The 24,463-nt window shown below is 35.7% G+C and overlaps 1 protein-coding gene across 1 annotated transcript in view; it reads right to left on the minus strand.

The window, feature by feature from the left end:
* C14H8orf34 (chromosome 14 C8orf34 homolog) overlaps positions 1-24,463 on the minus strand; it is a 300,332-nt gene that overhangs the window by 216,158 nt on the left and 59,711 nt on the right. The window contains 3 exon segments of the mRNA XM_033126929.1: positions 7,743-7,771; positions 13,107-13,235; positions 20,121-20,252. Of these exon segments, the coding sequence (XP_032982820.1) occupies positions 7,743-7,771; positions 13,107-13,235; positions 20,121-20,252 (290 nt within the window).

Below are 24,463 nucleotides of genomic sequence, written 5' to 3' on the forward strand. Positions count from 1 at the left end.
GCATTTGGCACAGTACCTGTCATACTATATGCCTGATAAATACCAAGGTCTGACAATTCAGTTTGCGAACTCATCCTAGAAAAATTGCTATATACTTCATTGCTGAATATCACTAAAGTCACCTTTAAAGTACTCCCTTTGGGAAGCTATGCACCGACGTGTGTGCCTAGTCCACCCTTCAAAGCAATTCTGGAACTCTTTTTCTGGAATGGCCATCAGCGCTGTCGTATTACCCTTGATGTTCTGAAGGTCATCAAAATGTCTTCCCTTCAATATTTCCTTTATCTTCGGGTAAAGAAAGAGGTCATTGGGGGCCAGATCAGGTGGGTAGGGTGGGTGTTCCAACACAGTTATTTGTTTACTGGCTAAAAACTCCCTCACAGACAGTGCCATGTGAGCTGGTGCATTGTCGTGAGACAAGAGCCCTGAATTGTTGGCAAACAGTTCAGGTTATCTAACTTTTTCATGAGCATTTTCAGCACTTCCAAATAGTAAACTCGGTTAACTGTTTGTCCAGTTGGTACAAATTCATAATGAATAATCCCTCTGATATTAAAAAAAAGGTAAGAACATCATTGCAACAACTTTGCAAACTTAATTTTCAGTCCTTGTACATGTACCGTTCCCTGTCTAGTTACTTTACATGGTCTCGTACATATTAACTTCCACACTGGAACACTAGGAGCAAGAACACTGTCTCACACTTTAGATAACCATCAAATTGGAACAAAATAGAGCTCTCAATTTATAAAATATCCCCCCAAAATATCTCGATACTGCGGAAAATGATAAAAGGCCACAGAAGGTAGAACTGAATTAAACAAACAAGATGATTTTAGCTCTAGCTAGTTATTTACTCATCATTTATCTCAGGCTTAGAGGCACTGTGAATATTTTCTAATAAAAATAGCCGTTATTAATTGAGGGATTACTCTGCCCCAGGCATTATAATAAGAATGATACTGGCAAATCCACTGGAGAAGTTGAGAGTACAGACTCTGGAGTATAGACTGGGTTTGAGCTCCAGTTCTTCCATTTACTAGGACAAAGGGGAATTGATGAAACTAAGGACTCCTATTTTCACCTCTTAGACTGGTGAGTAACACCACCTAGATCACAGACGTGATGTAATTGTTAAGAGCACACGCTCTGGAGTTGATTTGCCTGGGCTTGTGTTCCACTTCTACTTTCTACAACCTCTGGTAAGTTTATTAACCTCCTGTGTCACCCGTCAAGTGGGAATAACAGTCCCAACTTCATAGGCTCTGAGTAAGCATTAAGTGAGATAATGCAGGTCAATAGTTTCGAACACTACCTGGCACGCCACAAGCTCCCAATAAATGTTACCTGTTTTTTCAATAGGATAAAATGGTATAATCTATAACAATGCTTAACCCAAGGTCTAGAATACAGTATGCACTAAAGAGTTCATTATTATATCTACTACTATTATTATTATTATTATTATTATTATTATTATATCTATTTAAAGATTCAAGGACTAGAAACTCAAACTCACTATCATCTAACAGGTAACAAGAGCTATAATAGATAATAGTCTGCTGAGTTGTCTAAAAGATATGTAGACTGCCCAAATTCTGAATACTGTAAACTGTATCTTTTCCTTAAGTCAGAACCTCAGGGAACCCTGCCCTGTACCTCACTATTGAGACTTCTGTGGAACTGTTCTAACTGAACTTTACTTTTGCATCATGACATCTGCCTAGGTCAGTAGACATTATTCAAAGAACTCCTATGAAACTAATGATCTCATTACTGTAAGAATATATACTTTTTGATTGGGATAAAAAACAAGGAACTTACAAGTTACCACTTTAACCATTGTTAAGTATATAATTCAGCCATGTTAAGTACATTCACATTGCTGCGCAATCAATCTCTGTGTAAAACCAACGATGAACAGACCTCTTTCATCTTGCACAATTGAAACCCTGTACCCATGAACTCCCATTCTCCCCTCGACCCCCAGCCTCTGGTAACAATCATTTTACTTTCTGTTTCTATGAATTTGACTACTTTAGATGCCTCATATAAGTGGAATCAGACAGTATATATCTTTCTGTAGCTGACTTATTTCACTCGGCATAATATCCTCAAGGTTCTTTCATGTTGTAGCATGTGACAGGATTTCCTTCCTTTTAAGGCTGAATAATATTCCACTGTATGTATAGACCACATTTTGTTTATCTAAGTGGACACTTGGGTGGCTTCCACCTTTTGGCTACTGTGAATAATGCTGCTGTGAACACGGGTATGCGGACATCTCTTAGAGATCCTGCTTTCGATTCTTTTGGATATACACCCAGAAGTAGGATTGCTGGATCATCTGGTAATTTTATTTTTAATGTTTTGAAGAACTGCCGTACTGCTTTCCATAGTGACTGCACCATTTTACATTCCCACCAACAGTGTACAAGGCAATTTCTCTACATCCTCACTGACACTTATTATTTTCTGGGTTGTTTTGTGTGTTTTTTTATAGTAGCCATCCTAATGGGTATGAGATGGTATCTCACTGCAGTTTCACTGTAGTTTTGATTTACATTTCTCTAATGATTGGGATCCTGAGCATCTTTTCATATACTTGCTGGACATTTGTATACCGTCTTTGGAGAAAAGTCTATTGACGTCCTTTGCCCATTTTTGATCAAGTTATTTGTTTTGCTGTTGTTGAGTTGTAGGAGTTCTTTATATATCCTGGATATTAACCTCTTATTAGACATGATTTGCAACTATTTCTCATATTCCAAAAGCTGCCTTTTTACTCTGTTGTCTTTTGTTCAAAGAAATATAAGAATATTTTTGAGAACATTATTGACACATTATATAGTATCTAGTTCATGAGGATTACATCGGAGACATTTTTTTCTTAGGATTCGGGAGCAGGAAGTTCGTCTTCCTGTGATCAACTGGTTTGCTATGATCCTACGGGTGATGATGACACTGAGTGACAAAAAGCTCAATGTGGCTCAACTGGAGCAATTACATTGAACTTCAAGCCTGCATTTTGCACAGCGGATTTATATTTTTCCTCTAATCTGTTGCTTTTGAAATGATTTTCCCAAATATTTCTTTAAATGCTTTATATTTTGGATATCTTAGCAAGCTACCTAACGGTATTTTTAAGTGAGCAAGTAATTGATGTTTATTTTTAATAGTTACTAAAACCATTACTTTTCACAGAGAAGGAAACTAAAGCTCGGCATCTATAAATAACTTTCTGAAGTCACATAATTAGAAAATGACAGGAGGAGCCAAGATTCTGTGGATTTTTCCAGAATACCAGGCTACTTCCTTGAGCAGTGAACACAAATTCCAACAGTGAGACAAGAGTACCATTTGTGATGTGGTTGCTGTGTTTCTGCAAGAATGATCAGGGAAGGCTGGCACTTGAATGATGGAAAATAGTCGGGGGTGGAAGGATGATAATGAGTGAAAATGTGAAAATAAAAAAAATATATGTGGGAATAAAACTGAAAGCAACAAAGGAACAAGACAAACAAAGAAACAAAAACTCATAGACACAAACAATAGTTTAGTGCTTACCAGAGGATAAGGGGGGAAAGGGGATTGTAGAAAAGGGTGAACGGGTCAAATATATGGTGATAGAAGGAGAACTGATTCTGGGTGGTGAACACATGTGATATATACAGATGATGCATTACAGAATTGTATGCCTGAAACCTATGTAACTTTACTAACCATTGTCGCCCCAATAAACTTTAATTAAAAAAAAAAAATGTGACCTGGAAGTACTATAGCCTGGCTGCCTTACACTAGACCTTGTTGAGTACAGCACAGACTCTGAGAGAGAAAAAGAGTGAAATAAAGCATAAGATACATATTTAAATGAAAAAATGGAGACTACTACGTCTAGTCTTAAAGAATCTGGACTTAATTTGGTAGGTAGCAGGTAGTCAGAGAAAAATCTTCAGCAGGATTTGGTTTTAGGAAGATTCCTCCCGTGGCATGTCTTAAGTGGGGTTCCCTAGAACCAGAGGCCGAGAAACTGATTTACTTGGGGGTGCGGGGGTAGTTCTTAAGTGAAACCTGTAAGAGAGTGAAGGAAGTAGGAGAAGACAAGGGAAAATATGATTCAGCTAACGTCTACTCTCAGCTTGATCCCCTAGGGAGTTCTGGGATGTGAATGACAACTCAGGCCCTTATTTCAGTCAGACATTAGCTGAGGGTCAACCCAGGCAGCTCTGGGCAGGATGCTTTTCACTGGGTTGAAGCAATCCTCAGGAGATGAAGGAGCCCATAGCACCCGACACTCATAGCTGAAGGATGGGTCCCACTGCCCTAGTGAAGGGGAACTGGGCAGGCACCAACCATGCCTACTATGTGGCATTTTGAAGGATGAACTGGAACTGTAGGAGTCTGAAAAATTATATGTAGATATGAAAGGTAATACCATATGACCTTGGATGATGACTGTATAGGCAAAATAATGGCTTCCCCAAAATATCCACATCCTAATCCCTAAATCTCTGAATACATTACATTTCATGTCAAAAGGAACTTCCCGTAATGAAGGCTAATGACGTTACAAAGGGGACATCTTGATTAGCCGAGTGGCCGCACCCTAGTCACATGATTCCATAGAAGTGGAGACCTTTCCCAAGCTGAAACTAGAGAGAGATGAGACGTCATTAGTTTTGAAGATGTAGAAAAGGTGCCATGCACCAAGGAATAAAGCAGCCTTTAGAAGCTAGAAAAGGCAGAAAACAGATTTCCCTTAGAACTCCAGGAAGGAAGGCAGTCCTCTGACACCGTGATTTTAACCCAGGAAGACTCGTGTTGAACTTCTAAACTACAGAACTGTAAGATAATAAATTGTCTTGTTTTAATTTATTATAGAAGCAATAGAAAACCAGAATAATGGTTAAGGAAAGGGAAAGGAAAAGATTAATCAATAAGAAATTAATAGAATTCCCACAATTAAAAAAAAAAGCCTAAAGATAGTATCTGTTTTATTTTATCTTTCCATTTTATACAGAATTAATCATTCTTACCTTTTTCAGAATTTGTAAACTAGCTTTAAATGTCATAGAAGAAATAATTTCAATGAAATTATAATCGAACTAGAAAGACGGTGAAAGATCAGTGTTTCATAAAGGTTAAGAAAAATATATCTTTACTGAACCCCCAAAGTTGTTAATGGAAGATTAAAAAGAAGACTCTGTATTCATTTATATTATTACATTAAAGACATTAAGTGTCAGGTCGACACAAATTGTAAATCATTCTGTGTGACTGTTTTTTTAGTATCTGCCTGAGATTCACTTTTTCTTAAAGAAAAATGCAAAAGAGTGAGCTTCATTGTCACCAGAGGGCGCCATGGGGCAAGCTGTCCCTCTCATCCAAGGGTGGTTCTGGCTGGTGGCTGTGACGCTGGAAGTCTGTGTTTCTTCTTTATTGTCTGGTACTCTTGAAAATCAGGTATGAGAGTGGGAACAATTTTTTTCTACTAACATAATTTTTTTCCAATAATATCTTATTTAGTATGACAAGTAGTCTTCCTCAATACAAACGAAAATAAATATGCAATAAATTTCAGTAATTTCCATGAAGTCTTCAGAAAGATGAATATTAAGTAAATGAAAATCCACAATGTATGCAACATGGTTATATGGAAACTCCCCTGAACTAGTGCTTGGAAGAGAAAGGGAGAGAGAGGGGAGGTTGTATCTTGGGCATGACACTTGGAAGCAAGAGTCAGGGCATCCACAGTTTTATCCAGTGAGGGTGAAATCCATTTTCAGTTCAGAGAACAATCAGTATGTTCTTTAGCCAAGGTGTAGACACTAACCCAGCTTCATATCAAACCCAGAAAAAAGGGAAGGATACTGGCCAAATAGAGTCACACATGCTAATTTATGGCTCAGACATCCAGGGTTTCACAGAATATATCGGAAGGAGCAAATGAACCTAGCCATGGTGATGATTTTGTCTCTGTACTTAAAATGAACTTAGAGTTGAAGTGCAGGAGCAAGGATTATTAAAGTTCTGCAAATTGTAAGGAAAGTTGTAGTATAAGAAGGAGACCAGTTTGAGCAAAGACAATTACCGACACAGAGGATTAAAAAGGCAGGACAAAGACAAGAGACGACACCGGCCAGTTATTCAACCTGCTGCTATACAGTCACAAACTAGTTTTGCATAGAGTTAATGTAGATGGATATTAAAATAATTTTAAAATATTATGATGGTTTATTAAAAGGAATTCATATTTAAGAGTATAGTCATAAATTTTATTTATTTATTTAGTAAACCAAAAATGTACAAAATTCAAAAGGCATATTCTTATTTTGAATAGAAAAATGCTAACTATTGTTTTTATAAAAACAATACAATTATTATATTGTAATTTACTTTTAGTTGCCATAATTATATGATCCCATTTTTGTACAATATTTTCTATCATTTTCTTTCTATGTATTTAGCCACCACGCCAAATATTTCAATAATACCTGTTTAGAGAGGTATTTGGATAAATGTTTACCAACTACTGATGGCTATTTCTAGATGCTTCTCCCTTTTCCAACTACATAGCTCATGTCGATTTTCTTTTCAGCCAAAACAAGATATCACAACAGATTGAATGCAGAAGTAGATACGAAAATCCAGCAGTTTTCAAGTAAGCCAGACTTTAAAGAGGTTTTTTAAACTGTAAATAATGTAACTTTCTCACAGATATCTTACTTTAGAAAATAAAGTATTTTTTCATAAAAATATTTTTGTTAATGTAATGCTTTTGTCACTGTTTTTAAAATGAATAAATATCTAACATTTTTATCAGTTTTAATTTCTAACATGGTACATACTGACACGTATAATCTACATAAACCAAAGTTTTTTGGGGTCCTCTATAATTTTTAAGAGTATCAAGGGGTCTTGAGACCAAAACAATGAGAACTTCTATCCCTATCATTCCTAAATGTCATTCCTAAATTAAATTTCTCTTATGAGCAACAACTCATATAGACATGTTTAATAGACAACTCAAACAATCCAAAAGAGATAGCAGGTTCCTATCCTAACCTGCCAAAACCTCTTTTTCTAATTTTGGTAAATGGGCACCACAGTTCACTTAGTTTCTCCTCCCCCAAACCTAAGAATCATCACAGACTGATCTTTTCTGCAACTCCTCACATCCAATTCATAGCAAGTTCCATTGATTCTACTGCTAAAATATATTCCTAATCTAATCATATCACTTCTCGCCATCTTCACAACTATCACCCCAGTGCCAGACATCATTATATTCTCTTGGCATCTTAAAAAAAAAAAAAAAAAGAAGAAAAGAAAAGAAAAAAATGTTTAAGGTTTACAAAATGTAGCTGTAGAAAAGAACAAGTGAATTATGTGTCTTCCATATCATCATCATCATCATCTAGACACAGGCAGAATCCAAATAATTTACACACTAAGATATTATTAGTTTTCATTTTTAATATAGTGATTCAGTGATTACAGCGATTCAGTTTTATCTAACCAAATTCAAAAACCCTTGACTCAAAAGAATAGATGATATATATATTTCAGGCAATAACTTTCATAAAAAAAAAATCAAAGCATATAACTTTCCAAGTTTTAAAATGTTAGCACCAAATAAATTATATTCATACATTTTATGTGTCAGAAACTTTTTCATTTTAAGAGTGCACAAAAACCTAAGTTCTATACGTTCTCTTCATGAGATGCATGGTTCAACTTACCTTATCAAGTTCGTCTGAAATTGCAATACCTGGGATTCAAAAGAGATTTATAAAAAGAGATTTAGAAGCAATCTTTAATAACCTAACATTAAAGACAAAAGTTCTATTTGTAAAACTAGGATATTTTCCATTCTATTTTTGCTTTTTAGTAGTGAGTCAAAACAATGTGGAATATCCTTTCTACTAATGAAAACAAATTAAGAATTTAAATCCATTATGACAGCATGAACTGCTGAAACAACACAAATGATGCAACAAAAAGAAAACAGGTTTATAGGTTGTTAAATGAAGAGCTAATGTGCAGAGATCCCAAACCTTTTGGAGCAACTGTAAACATTTCTAAAGGCCTAACATAAGTTATACGTTTATGCATGTTTGGGTTTAAAAAAAATACATAAACTTATAAATGGTCACTTGTAATAAGTCAGCTTTCAAGATAATGTAGGAACTTTATAGGGTACCAAATGATTTATGTAACAGTCTACAACAGATTTAAAATATATTATTCCAGTTTATAAAAGCCAAATATATATTTAAATGCTTATATTTACATTTAATACAATATAACAAAAATGTTCCTTTCCAATATTAATTCAAGATTAAAACTGGATATATTATTGAAAAATAAATATTTAAAAGACTTTAAAAGAGAGAGGAGTAGATATATAAAACAAAATTATCTTTCTCATCCCAAGTCATAAAACTTAAATATTTAAATAATTAAATAGCCTATGACTTTTTAACTTTTTGCATTAATGCCCTCAGCTCTGCAAAAAGAATTTTCTCATTAAATTTTTAGAAAGCTATCAGCTGATCTTTAATTTTCTTTTACACTTCAGTTTATAAATCTATTATTCATAAAGATAGCAATAATACTTCACATATCTAGACTGTAGCCAAGAACTAGTAAGTCAAAAGGCCTTTGAATATAGTCAAAATGTGTGTTATACACAATTTGCATATTAAACTTGAGCTAGCTCCTTGGAACCTCTGTCCATTGTCTGCTACTCTCAACTTCAGCTAGCATCAGAAAGGCCAAGAAATTTTACCACCAGTGAAAAACAGCGACAGAGAAAGGTTGCTACAAAGACATATTAAAGTACTAAGAACTGATGGGTCCCGGACTAAAACCACTCAAACTAGATAAAGGGCCAACACCTCTTAATTGTTCCAGGTGTTCAGTCTTACATATTGTATCTAGATACCTATTGTTATATTTTCTTAACAGTTACATATTTTGATGATTTGACCTACTAAATTATCAAAATAAATCTCCATTCTACTCTACATCATTCTTCCCACTCTCTATTATCAACGTCAAATTACCTAAGGTATTTTTTCACTTTTTGTTATTTCACTTGTAATCAAAGCTTAAGCTGATTAAAAACCGTTGAAAGAATTTTAAAGAAATACTTCTTTACAGAAGCATGAAGCTCTAATGAGAATCATTTAAACTGAGAGCACCCAGGGTATTTCTCTTAGTGCCAGCAAAACATTCACTGTTCTCCCAATAGCTGGGGGTTTTTCCTTGGAAAAGCTCCAGCCAGTATTTTCGCATGAACTGCAACCTGCAGACCAATGTCTGGATGGACTGAAGATACTCATCCAATCATTGCCTCATTTCAGAGAAAACTGCCAAAAGCAGCAAAAGCATAGGCTCAGAAAAGACCGGAAGTCCTGCTACCCTGGAAGCTACACCTCACTAAAGCAAAGGACTGTGTTGACCAATGTCGTGTAATAGGAAACTGCTACTCTTTGAGTTTATTTACTTACCTACTCACTTACCTATCTATTTATTTTAAAGCAAAATCCCTTCAATAGATAAGCCACAGTCAAAGCCAAGGAAACTAAATCTACAAATACCAAAACACATAATCTGACACCAGAGGCCTACACTTAGAGAAGCAGAAGGCTGAAGTACAGTAAGGAAAGAGGGAGGGCGGGTCTCTGAGAAGATGGATCCGGAAGACATGGAACCAGAGGTGGCGCTCACCCAGCAAACCCCGATTGACTTCGCACTCATCACTGTGCTCTGTGCAGGGGTGACTAGGTGCAGAGTGGCCCTGCCCACAGGAAGCTCAGAGCTCAGGGAGGGGATAAGTGAAAAGCAGGGTAAAGCGGAGACGTGTGTTCAGAGAACAGCAGAGCTGCACAAAAGGTGACACACCAAATCCAGTCCTGAGGAGGACAGTAATCGAGAAATCATCTTGGAGGAAGGAGTTTTGCGCGGAGGCTAAAGAGGGGAGTAGGACTTAGTTTGGTGGAAATGGAAGCAGTGGAAGGGAGGCAGGGTGAGATTTCAGGGCACGCAGACAGCATAAGCAAATGCACGACCGTGAGTGTGATAAACTCGTGTTGCTGGTGCACAAATGGCCTGCCGATAAGGCATGAGAGATGGTACCTGAGACATGATTAAGGGCCAGACATGAAGCACCTTCTATGAGGTTTTAGGAAGTCACAGACTATCTATAATAAGGATCAGGTTTTCACTCTAGAACCATCACACAGTGAAGGCTCACGGGAGTAACAGAGAAGCAAGTTAAGAGTGTGGACAAGACTGGTTATTTGTTCCTCAAACCACTGCAATCTTTCTCCTGGGCACATGAGCTAGACTACATCTCCCAGCCTCCCTTGAAGTTCTTGCAGAATGTGGGCAGACAAGAGACTCTACATTTCCATCTCTAGGCATTAGAAACCTCCCTCGTATTCCTCTACTCTCTGTTTCTGCAGGGCCCTGGAAACCACGTGCTGAAGATGGTCGAATAACAGAATGGACGTAGTCTGCACTCCAGTAATATTTCACCAAGCTACTCCCTGAGTGAGAAAACACTCATATAGTATAAAGCCAGAGGGACTTTGGCCATGAGACTCGCCTCCTACAGGGTGATTGCAATCCAGCCAGCCACAAGCTCGGTAAGCACAACTGTTTTTTCAGTCATGGCGCAGGAACGAAATGCAACAGGTTAAATGGTGAAAACAAAAGATCTGGGCACTGTTATTGTGAGTGTGAATGAGGGAGTGAGTACTAATCGGGGTGAGAAGAGAATCAGACCCAAGATGTATTTTAAAGGGAAAATGGGCAGTGGGATACCCAAGTAGATATATGCTTTAGGCATTTTGTTTCAAAAGCATATACAGTCTGAATGGCAAATACACTAAATCCTCACTTAATGTTGCCAATTGGTTCTGCAACTTTAAGCAAATGACATGTAATGAAACCAATCTTACCACTGGCTGATTGATATAAACAAAAGTTGAGTTTCTATAACAGCTCATCAAGATTTATACATATTAATATAAGCCTTGGACATATTAATTGGATAAGGCTCTTTTCATGAACATAACATAGCAATAAACTGAAAACTCATTTTATCATTGTTTGCTCCAAAAGTAAATCTAGCCAAAAGCAGGGCTTTCTTGAATCCCAACCAAAGAGTTTCTACTAGTGGCAACATTTATAAGATCCTATGATAAGGCAAACTAACTTCTGAGATGAGTTCACTGCACAAGAGTCTAAACACACACTCTAACGAGTTACCAATTAAGAGGTATGAAAAAACTAAATCTCTCTCTTTCTCTCTTTGTACATAATTATAATATATATATAATTACAATATATATAGAGAAAAATATGTTATACATAATACTTCTCCCAAAATATATAAAGGGGCAATTTTACCTTTGATACAAATCATAAAACTAGTAAAACTATGCTATCTAAAAAAAATACAGACATTAAAATATAATCCACTAGAATTTACTAGTGTTCTATTTTCCATTTAAGAATTTTTAATATTCTATAAAACCAAAACAAAATTTTAGGGAGGCCATGGCATTAATGTGCTTCCAAAGGTACCTCATTTATAAAATTGAGAGAGATTGAAAAGCCAGAGAAAGCTAGGAATACATTGAACTCACTACCAAAATCATGAAGTATATATGTACGCATATGTCTACATATACACAATCCATTTACCAAATCTGAATATTTGTTTGATTGCCGACTTTCATGATAATAACATTTCAAGCTTTTCATGTGAAATGCCTCATTTTAACCTTCACGCCTACCAGAAGAAGGAGACACAATCGCTTCTTCCCACTTTGGAGATGAGAAAACTGAGGCCTGTGGAGGTTTAATGATGTACCTGAGGTTAGTCACCTCATAGGGGACAGAGCAAAACCTCTAACGTAGGCCCCTGGATTACAGAATCATTGCTTTACGAAAAGTATGTCGCAAGCACTGTGCTAGGCTCTGAAAGGATTCTAAGAATCTGGCCCAGTTCTATCCTTAAGTTTCGAGGCATTAAGAACTCACAAGTCAGACGGAGAAAGACAAATACCATATGATCTCACTTACTTGTGGAATCTAAAGAACGGAATAAACCAGCAAACAAAACAGAAATAGACTCAGAGATATAGAGAAACAACTAATGGTTGCTAGACGGGAGGGGGTTAGGGATTGGGGAGAAGGGGTAGAGATTAGAAACCACAAATGGGTGGTCACAAAATAGCCATGGGGATATGAAATACAGCATGGGGAATATAATCAATCATGTTGCAAAGATTGTGTAGGGTGCCAGATGGGCACTGGACTTCTCACGGGGATCACTTCATAGACAGTGTACATGCCTGACCACTGTGCTGTACACCTGAAGCTGAAGTATTAGGTTGGTGCAAACGTAATTCCGGTTTTTGCAATTATTTTTAAACTTTTAAACCAAAATTACCTTTGCACCAACCTAATACAATAAGATTGAATGTCAACTAAAATTAAATACATATATATATATATATATATATATATATATATATCGTCACAGGATGTGGAGTACAGCAGCATAGGGAATATAGTCAATGATATTGTAACAGCTATCTATGATGTCAGAAGGTAGTCGTTTGGGGGAGGTTATCACTTTATGAGAGGTGTAAATGTCTAATTACGTTGTTTTGTACACCTGAAATAAATAAGTAAAACTTATGGAGGCAATAGGTATGGTTATAAATTAAGATGACAGAAAACAATGGGGTTCAAAAGAAAAGGATGAATGAGATACCATTAGGTGTGCATCTGAGCTCAGTAATAGTGACCTGGTAGAGAAATTGAAATCAAATAGCCATTGTGTATGTGCGTGGCGGCGGGGGAGGGTCTATAGCTCCTCCTCCTCTGTATCAGCAGTCTGCCCACGAATCTGTGTACTATGCAAGATCGATCCTCATTTCCGATCTCACGCCTTTGCCACTCTTCAACCTCTCACAGAACTACAATGAGGAGGTTGGAAATGGGTTATTACCGGTAATACTAATGAAGGTTTCTACTTTACTATTGGTCAGGAATATCAATTATAATCAAGTCACTAAACTTACTTCGAGAGAGATTCTCAAGGGCTTTTCCCAGCTTCTTGCTCTCTTGAAGGATGTGGTTCAGTTCATCAAAATCACGCCTTTGTGGTTTACTCCGCCAGTTCCATTTAGGATGCTCTACTGACCTTGGCACTACGTTTGAAAAAAATGATTACTTCATAAGCAGGCGACACAGTGATAAACACTTACTATTCGTTGTTACGTGAAAGACTGGATCAAGATCAATGTACAGAATAAAAATGTTTGTTTTGGAAATGGTTTTCTTGTGAGCAAACAGTGGGGAAGTTATTAAGCTGGGGTTTAAGAAGTGTTTTAAATGAACAAGTAAAAGGAAGAGTGACAGTGTTTATAGAAAAAAGAAAATTCAGGTACACATTTAAAATTAATAATTTAGGGAAAACACACAAGCAAAGTATATTTTGTATTATGTTTTAGCAGCTTAAAATAACCACTAACTTCTTTATCAGTAATTAGTAAATATTTCTAAGATATCCTTGCTGTCTTCTAATAAAACATAGAAGACGAAATACATGTATTTATTTTTTGCTTCCCTCCAAATTCCAAATTCCCACTAAAATTATAGTGAAAGATGTTTTTTCTTTTCTTTTTGGTCAAATAATTAGTTGAACAAGGAGAGAAGACATTATTAGGCAAGAAATAGCAACCTATTTTATTGGAATATGAAAATGGATTGATGAGTAGTAAATGGATTTAGAAAGCTAGAGAATACTAGTCCCTGGAGAAACCTAGTCCCTGGAGAGAGAGAGAGATGCCCTCCAAAATGGAATTTCAGATCGTTTAAGCATTAAAACATCAATCAAGGAGCACCAATGTCAAAGTAACAGAATATAAAAACTTAATTGTTTTTTAGATCAGAAGAACTCATTAAATGTCCAGTATAATTCAAGGCATATTTTCACAAAATTTTATAACAGTGGCAACAAAGAAAAGATCTTAAATGCTTTCATGGACAAAAACAGCAAATCACACTGTCATTAGACTTCTCAATAGCAATGCTTGGCCCCAGAAGACATGGGAGAAATTCCTTCAAAATCCCAACAAAAGATTACTTCCAACTTAGAATTTTATATCCAACTAACGGACCGAGCAGTATACTTATAGGGACTCAAAATTGATCTTGCAAGCACTCTTTTTCACAAAGCTCCTCATGGAGATGCTCCATCAAAATAAAAAATGGAATGACTTGGGAGTCAGAGAACAGGTGATCCTCCATAAGAAAAAGGAAGAGGGATCCCTAGAATGGCAGTGAAGGACGATCTTAGGAGACAGTTGAGAAAACGGCTAGAGTCCAAGGAGCCAAGACTGGAGCAAGAGGACAGAAGGCTACATGAGAGAGGGCTCTTACATTTTTCAAATGCAATAAAGTATAAAATATACAATAAAATGAGACAGATGTAAGGATTACTTGATGTGTTTGATCACATTGAGAGTTTCATACTTTAAGGCAGGGTTTGGCGAAGCATTAGTGATGGAAACCTAGAAAACTAACAGAAAAACATCTCAATTATTAATTCTAGACACAAATTGGACATCTTATGGCTCTACTGTGAAAAAGGGTAATTAATAGAGACATACTAATATCAACATGTATGTATTCAACCAACATTTAAAATATCTGCATGACTATAGTGTGAGAATGCGGTGAAGGCTGGGATATAAAGCACGAAGTCTTAGAAGGAGGTCAAGAGATGATTCCTCCGATTTAAGAAGTGAAAGAGAACCGCGTTAAGTACGTTGTATGTTTAGATGTGTAGACTTGTGCACCAAAAGAAACATCTAAGAGTTAAAAGTGGTTCCATGTTAGAAGCAGAATCGGGGAGAAGAAGGACATTGTACCTTGGTAGTACGTACTACTTTACTTGTTAAACCGTACATATTTTTGTTTTGATAAAAATAATATTTAAAAAATGTTTGTATGGTAAGGTTATAGGAAAGGCAGACTGTTGGAATATCTTTCTGCCACCTATTTGAAATATAATCTGGCAATATCTATTATAATATAAAAATATACTCACCCTCTGACCCAGCAATCTTATGCCTGGTAAATTGTAATAAAGAATAAAGACATCTATACTTATGTTATAGATTACAATGTTGTTTATAAGAAGTGTAAGATACTAATTTGTTTATTTCAGCAAATAGTTTTTAGTGGTAAAACTCTGGAAATAATGTAATGTCTTTTAACAGGAATAAATCAATTGTGATATATTCACACTGTCTCAGTACTCATATACACTTATTAAAAAGTATAACTTATTGGCATGGAGATATATCCACAATGCATTTCAAAATAACAAGAACACATTACTTATGAATGTGTACAGTTTAAAGCCAGTTTTAAAAAGCAAATCAACTCACATATATACTATATGCTAGTTTGTACAAAGAAAAGGATGGAAAAAAATGCAACCTCTTTCAAAGGATGTGATAAGATACAAACTATTTCTCAGGGAGTAGAATTTGAGGGGGCTGCAAGGAGAGAAATTATCTTTCTACATGTCTGTATTTCTTAATTGTTAAAATAAGCAACTATCACTTCTATAATTTAAATAAATCTAAAATTAAGAAAATAGAATGTGGCTGCTTCCTCTGTATTTCTTTGTTTAAGGGACTCTCAGATGGAGATGTCAGCACACTGGTGATCAAGCAGTGACAAGTGGACAGAGTGACTGTGGTAAACGGTTTTAGAAAACACTTCCAGGCATACCGATATTACCTAACAGGTCATCCCCCCAGGGGATCCCCGGGAAGAAGCCCAGGCAAAGGGGAGAGAAACTCAGAAGAGGAAGCAGGTAAAACTTATTTGTACCCTATCCTTTAAAACAGTGATTGGTACTTTTGTTAACTTTTGTTGAATACTTTCTCTAATCTGTATCATTGCATTATCTAATTTTCCTTGCTATTACCATATGCTATCAAGATTTCTCTCTTTTTGTAATTTACAAGATAAGAGCATATATTTATAAAAATCAGTCCCAATCAATATTCACAGGTAACCACCAGATATGCTTAGCTGCCCACAATCCCAGGCATTGCAGACCTACCACCTGGATACATCAACAAGCCCAGGTCAGACTCGCAGAATGGCCCAGCCAGTCCAATGAATCATGTGCAATGAAAAAATTGTTGTTTGTTTAAGATAACCAAGATTGGGGGAGGTTATATGAAACACTATGGAGAACTGACGCAACTCAAGGACTTTCTTCAGCAACTTCCAACAGGAATTAAGGAAACTTTTTTTTTTTTTTTGTATTTTGTAGCTTGTGACGGTTTGACACACATATGATATCCAATTTATCATGGAAATCAAATCTAGGACAACTGAGGCCACAGTAGAACATGGTCTCACCAACTACTCGTATGTTGAGTGATTTCAAAAGAGGTTCTGATAACGGAAGGAGATTAACGAGGTCATCAGCCCAATATACAGCCTTCAGATGAGAACATTTCTAAAGGTTTCTGATGGATGAAAAACCTTACTTATGTTATACTTAATCTTAAAATTCAGTGCTACAATTTAAATACATTTTTTGGAAAAAAAAAAATCCCCTGGAGAAATGGAAAACAGGAGAACAGTAGCAACAACATAATATGTCCCATATGAAGTAACAGAGTCTGAGAAGACGAGTCTGTGACATCACTGAGACAAAGTTCACCCCTAGTGCAGGAGTCTGTCCACCGTACCCGTAGACGGGCTTCCTCCATTGGTCCATATGAGGCTGCTACTTCACACACCTGCCTATAGTATATTGAGCAGGGCAAATTTTGAGCAATTATTTACTACATTAATCGAATTCTGACTCACTGTGACTTCCACCACTGTGACTTCTATCTATGGGTTAAAAATAAATTTACGGTTTCCTCTAAATGACTTTACCAAAAAAACTGCTAAGAATATTTTACGTTTATGATGATGAGGTATATTGGTCTCCAGAGTTCTTTTCTTGTAATGTCTTTAATTCATTTTAATAACAGGGCTATGGAGGCCTCATAAAATGAATTGGAACATGTACTCTCCTCCTCCTCTATTTCCTGAACGAGTTGCATGTGATGCTATGTCCCCTTCAAATGTCTGAATTCCCCTCTGAAGCCATCTTGGCATGGAGTTCTCTTTGTGGGAAACTGTTTAATGGTAAATTCAATTAACAAAAATTGACATAGGACATTTAAATATGTCTATTTCTTGTTGAATCAGTTTGGGTAATTTTTATCTGTCAAGGAATTCATCCTTTTCATCCAAGTTGTTTATTTTATCAACAAAGTTTTATTCAAATTATGCCCTCATTTATCTTTTCAATGGCTTCAACATCTGTAGTCTTTTTTCCTCTTTCACTCCTGATATTTGTAGTTGGGTTTTCTCTCTTCTTTTTCAAATCAGTCTTGCTAGGTTTTTATCTACTTTATTAATCTTTTCAAATAACCAACTTCTGGATTCACTGATTTTTCCATTTTTTATTTCAACTTCTATTATTTTTATCATTTCTTTTTCTCAACATATCCTTGTTTTAAGTCACTATTGTCTAGTATATTGGTAAAGTGAAAGCTGAGATAACTGATTTTATACTTTCTTTCTAACATAGGATTTTAAACCTATAAATTTCCTACTGCTTTAGCTTCATCCTACAAATGTTTTATTTTTCAAAATGTTTAATTTCCTTTGTGATTTTTTTCTTGACTCATGAATTACTTGAAATTGTGTTAAAATATTTGTATAGTGATTTCTAGGTTTGGTATTGTAACTTAAGTTGAATTTAATACCACTTTGGCAGAAAACACACTTCATATAATTTCAATCATTTTTTATGGTACATAATATGGTCTATTATGATGAATATTCCATCTGGAATTGAGAATTACATATATTCTAACTTCACTGTGGAGAGTGCTCTATAAATGTTAATGTGATTGCTGGTGTTCAAATCTTCTATATCCTTACTCATTTTTTGGTCTATTTATTCTATCTGCCTGTATCTCCCCCTAATTCTAACTTTTTCCTGCATGTTATTGGGAATTTTGTTATTGGGCCATCTTTAACTCTAGTAATACCCTTCATCTTGAATTCTACCTGGTCTGATATTACCAGACCACTAAGGTTTCTCTATGCTTAGTATTTTAAACTGCTTCTGTATTTATGTTTAAAATGTGTCTTGTAAACAATCTATATCTTTTATTTAGCCTGACAATCTTTGCTTTTTAACTGAGATGTTTAGTTTATTCATTGTAATGATTTACATTTATTGTAATTATTGACATGTGTGTACTACCATCCTGGTATTTATTTGATTTTTATTTTTCCAATCTGTTCTTTATTTCTCTTTGCCTCTTTTTCTGCCTCTGTTTTGGAAGGATGAATCACATTTTTATTTTGGTATCCTATTTTTAACTCATCTGCTGACTTCTTATTAATGCCTTTTTGTGTTTTGTGGTGCTTTCCATATTACATCCAGTATGCCTCTTTAACCTATCCCAGTATATAGTCAATAGATATTCTGTTACTTCGGGAATAATTTAATACATTTTGACAATATGTTTCCAATTAATTATTTTGAATTCTGGATTCTTTTTATATTTATATATAATATCTCTACATCTACAGAAACTCACTTTGCTATTATTTTTGCTTTAACGAAGCTAGCTAACAGTCTGGTGGAACCAGAACTTGGGAGTAGGTCACCTGACAGAAAGAGATATCATCAGATGCCAGACCTGCAGCAACAGTCTGTGGCTTGGCAGTATCCCATAGGAACACAGGCTCTGCAGAATGAGGAGCCTTTTAGCATTGGACCTTCAAGTTGACAGGACCCAGGACCAACCCCTTTATAATTAGTAAGCCTGATTTCTCAGTGGGGAAGGGGAAGAGAGGGCTAGACAGAGCAGGAGAGAGCGAGGGAGAGAGAAACAGACAGATGGATTGGCCCAGGATGGAAAGGGCGATGTGAGAGGAGGCTTGGTTCATTCCATTTTTCATTTATTCCTTTATTCATTTTTTTCTTTTAATTCGTATTAATTGAGACAGGTAATGTGTTTGGGGATATGGTTGTGAACAACACATGTAAATTTTAAAATTGTATATTCCAAAACATTTTTTAAAAAATGTTGCCACCTAATTTTATAAACAAAATTGTTTTATAAGAATACTTGACTACTCTTTATGAGTACCACTATATAAATAAACTCGAGTTAATTTCAGTCACCGTCACAAATGACCCAAAGTCAGAGTCTAGTTAGTACATAGCAGCTTCTCAAAACTTTCAGATAACTATTTTCTACCTCTTCCTTTCTCTGCTGAAATTAAAATGAAACGTCTCACTCCGTAACAACAAGCACAAGGTATTGATGTGTAACAACTGCTTTCAAGCTCTCCGGTCTTCCAAGATAACTGTTAGCTATAGGCTTCTAGGCTGGCTATTTGGCACGTTTATACATAGTATGTGGTGGTAGCAAAGCACTGAAGACACCCAATGGCTATAAGGCAGTAAGAAAGGAGAAGGAGCATTGAGAGAGAAGGCGTACTTAGAGTGAAAACAGAAATAAATATAGAGGCCTCAGTAATAATAAGGAGCAGGACTTCAGGGAAATCACGGGGGAAGGATTTTATGAAATCTTGTTAAATATTTTGAATGCAAATCTCCTTTATTCTCCTTCTGAAAGATTTAATTTGCTTTCATGTACTTTATTAAATATAGGGTGGTTGTTACTTTGAATATGATACAATGCTATAAACTAATCATGAGAGGCAAGGGACCCACTGCACGCAATTTACATTCTTCAAACATTATACTCAAAAAAGTCTAAATGGATTACATATGCTTAAGAATAAAATGAGTAGATATAAATAAAACTCAACGTTAATGCTGAAATGGACATGGAATTCATTTGGATTAGCTAGAAATATCAGACAGAGTTTGGATTCAATTCTTACTTACCTTTTCTTCATTTTGTTAATAACACAGACTTACATATACTAAGTAATTTTTGAAAGACAAACTTTCTTACATGATTTGGATTCTGGAGACGGTGGGGAAATATTAGATACCGCAAGATCACTTTTTGACTTTTTTGGCTTCTTTGCATTTAATTGCCAAGGTTTATCATAGCTTCTGAAATCCCTTCTTGTTCCTTTATGTTCTATTAAAGCAAGCAAACAAACAAAATATATATACATAAATTCAATAATAAGTGATTTCAAGATTGATGAAAAACTAAATCCATGAAGTCATTACATACACTCAGCAAAACAGATAGGTCACCTTATATAAAAAATAATGCAAAGATCCAAAAGTATTACTTGTTTGATTTCCCATGTAAATTTTAGTTTTGAATTTGATTTAAATCAGTTTTTCTACTAATATGATTATGACCATTTTAAACCATGAAATTATTTGAAAGGTTTTTTAAGGCATGGATTACCATTACTTAAAATAACATTCAATGATATCGTTGAATAAAGCATTGGATTCTGTTGTAAAGTAAAATAACTAAACATCTAAGTAAATTTTACTCACTGATGTTAGCTTATCCATGATTCACTATGACACATGAAATCACTGACATTCACCAAAATTTCTTCCATAGGATCACTCATTTTTTCTATTTCTCTATTCAAGAAAGATTAATTCAACCAACTTTGTTGAAAGTTATAGTTCCCCTTCAAAGGTAGTCAGTGTCATACCAACTCCCAAATTAAATGATCTTTCTATGAGTCTGTCCTTCTGACTTCTTTCCCAACCATATTTTATATTTCATATTCTAGATAACTTATCTCTGTTGGAAATTTTTCTTCTCCTATTTTCGGAGCATTACATTCTCCTTACCCCATTTGCCTATCTGATTATTTCTTCTCTCTCACTCATTGCTTTCTCATTTTCCTCTTTCATCCAGGTTGCATTCCTCAGTTTCCTTCTGTCTTCTTGTTGAAGTTTACAAGTTTTCAAATCATCCTAGCTTTATGAGGGACTCATACATCTTTCTCTGACCACCCACTTATAAATACCAAATAGACATCATGATACATTATGTGGATTCCTCAAATGTTCATGTTAAGATTGCACTTAACTAGCTGTGTTTTATACAATTTTTCCAACTCCAACATTTGGTATTTGGTTAAATACCAAAAGAGGCATAAATATTTTAAAACTCAAGGAACAGAAATATTGGTCTGTGGTCTGCCAGAACCCAGGAGGTATATCTATGGATAGGATTAAAACAAAATATAGGCAAATCAAAAAAATATTGAAAGATTTCTAGACATCCACAATGTATACCCCTATCTCAGAGTTATCTCCTTATGCTGTTTCACAAACTATGATAATTTTTTCTTTCTACATCTATCCTAGGACCATAATTTCTTCTAATGCAATATGAATCCTGTTTACAAAATATAGTATCTCATGATACAAAGAAATGCTAAAAGAAGCCAGAGAGGAATGATGTATTAGATTTTGTGATGTTTTAAGTTCTCCACCACTGGCAAGGAAAAAAAAAATCCACGTTAATTTAAATAACCTAGCAATAATATTGTTCTTATTTTATTGACTGAAAAGAGGTAAGAGACAGAAAGTCACTCGTCAGATCAGCAGAGACCCACAAGATTCAAATGAGACTAGACATTTTAGTATCGGTCATGATTTCTTCTGTCTTTTCAAAAGTTTTTTAAAGAATTCAAAAAGATCTAAGTTATATGGTGAGGGGACAAATAAGAGTCCACCTGCACATTTATTGACAAGCTTAAAATTAAATAGAATGCTCCTCCCTTACAATTAAATAAACAGAAAAAAATACCATTTTAAGAAAAAAATTTAATATAAAAAACAAGAGTCAAGATTCAGAAAAAAATCATAGTTTTAGAAAAGATTTACTATGAAAACCCTTAAAATTTTAGAATGTGACTACTGTGTCTACTCAATAAAAAAAAAAAAGAAAATGGGTTCTATGAAACAAAAAGAAATGAGAGAAGAGATAGGTTAACCTACCTGTGATAAAAATATAACTGCAGACAGAAATGAATAAAGAAGATAATGAAACACTGACAGGAAACTAAAAATGCAATACCAGCATTTAAATTTGTGTTCAAAGCCAGAAAGAGAAAACTGATACTGCAGAAAATTGAATCAGTGACACAGAGAACACATTTGACAAATAAATCTCCCAAGAAGTTAGTCAATAAAGGCAAATACACTGTGAAATGAAATGAGAGGAATAAACAGTAAAGGAAACTCAATTTACACATAGTTGATTTTCCTGAACAAGAAGAAATCAAAGCAAATATAATAGAAGCAATAACTAAGGACATAAGAGGAAAACCGTTCTAGGCTTAAGACCTGGATTTGCTGATTGAAAGGATTCACTGAATATAAGGAAAAATTAAAAAAAAGAGACAAACATCTACATGTATTCCCAGGAAGATGTTTGGATATTGGAAATCAAGGGGAAAAAAATCTCATAAGTATTTAAGAAGACTACGTACTTAGAATATCTAAAAAGGAATAAAAATAAGGCTGCTTTCAGATTTCTCCTCGACAATATTAAATGACAGACTTTTCAAAAGATGTTGTGTTCTAAGTTGATACGTAGATACATTCCAAGTCACTAAGAGAACATCTTCAGATATTTTCAAAAAAGTATTACACCCACATACTTTGAATACTGAGACATTTTCTAGTGAATTAGAACATGCACCAAAAGAAATAATTCAACAAGTCAAGGTTTCCGCTGGCACTATTTACTGTTCCTGAATTAAAATTTATTCAGTCCTATTCATGTTAAAGAATCATGCTCTGCTTTCCTTCTCCCTTGTGTCATACTCTTCGCTTCAAAATTTTTCTACTTTACCTTCTGGAACATTCACTCTACGGTAAACAAATACTCCTCTATCCTCAAATCCCCCCTTTCGTTTTTAAAGAGACACCCGTTCTTCCCACCAGACCACTTGGTCGTCAGCAGCTTCCTGGAATAATGGGTGTCCTTCCTCCACATTGCACTTACCACAGGCTGGGTTTTCTGGACCCATCAATGTTGAGCTGACGTCCCTCCCGTCTTGTGGGTAACACTGTCTGTCTACATCACTCACCACTCTTCATATTGAGATCTTTCTGCCCCTGGTTATTCTCGCAGCCATCTCCACTGACCTTTCAACAACTTGGCTGAAACCCTGGTGACCTCCGCAGACAAACCATGCATTCAACCTCACTCTAAAGTTCACTTCCCTGCTTCCTAAGACTCTCCCATACTAAGGCCACCACCAGGACTTTCCCATTATCTGGAATCTGTCCACCTCAAAAGTCTCAAACAGCACAATCTGCTTTCTCTCCTTTCGTCTCACATTTCCATGGCACCTGCACTCACACTGGCCTCCTCAAGGTCTTTAGCACTCTGATTTGCTTTTTACATCTAAACCGTTTCTTTTCCTTGCTCCCTACCTGCTCACATCAGACCACGTGCTTTGATCACTTGCACAATTTGCTCACAAAAGTCCTCAACCCCTTGCAAAACTGTTATCCCATCCTCACTGTGGCACAACCACCGTTCTCAGTGCCTCCAACTATTTTCTCTGCTCCCCTCCTACCGTGTTTCCCCGAAAATAAGACCTAACTGGAAAATAAGCCCTAGCATGATTTTTCAGGATGACATCCTCTGAAAAATCCCCTGGGAAAAAATTAATATAAGACCTGGTCTTATTTTAGGAGAAACACGGTAGTACTTCTGGCCACCACTAGAGAGAAATAACAATCTTGCTAATGGTTTCCATGATTAATTCACACATTCAACTTCAAATAGGTCCCAGAACTGCTTGACAGACTTTTTATTATTTTCCTTTTGCCAACTCTGTTTTCCTTCCCCTTGGTGACTCTTCACAATTGGCATCACTCACTTCAATCTCCCCTATCCAATCCCCAACCCTTTTGTCCTCAGTAAACAACCTCACTTCTTAATAAACAGACAAAACTTTAGGCACCAGATGTAATCTCACATTGGCCTTCTCCCACTTCATCTCATATTTTATCTATAAATTTGACCCCAACATCTGCCATTCCTTCACTCTCATGGTTTTAATGTGTTTGTGTATGATTTTAAGTGCCTTATCTGTGACTCCAGCTTGACCCACCCCCAGAGTTTCAGACTTATACCTAAATGCCTGCTGGAATTATCGACTAAAATGCCACACAGGAAATTCAAGTTCATCAATAGAACTAGATGTATTTTCGTCCTTCATAAATCTATTCCTGTGTTCCCAGATTGCTTTATGAAACAAGCATTTATGTCTTTACCCAAGTCAGTAAACTGGGAGTTATAACAAACTCCTGTCCTCCCTCACCTCCTCTGAACAATTAGTCATTAAG

Source organism: Rhinolophus ferrumequinum, chromosome 14 (assembly GCF_004115265.2).
Source record: "Rhinolophus ferrumequinum isolate MPI-CBG mRhiFer1 chromosome 14, mRhiFer1_v1.p, whole genome shotgun sequence".
NCBI lineage: Eukaryota > Metazoa > Chordata > Mammalia > Chiroptera > Rhinolophidae > Rhinolophus > Rhinolophus ferrumequinum.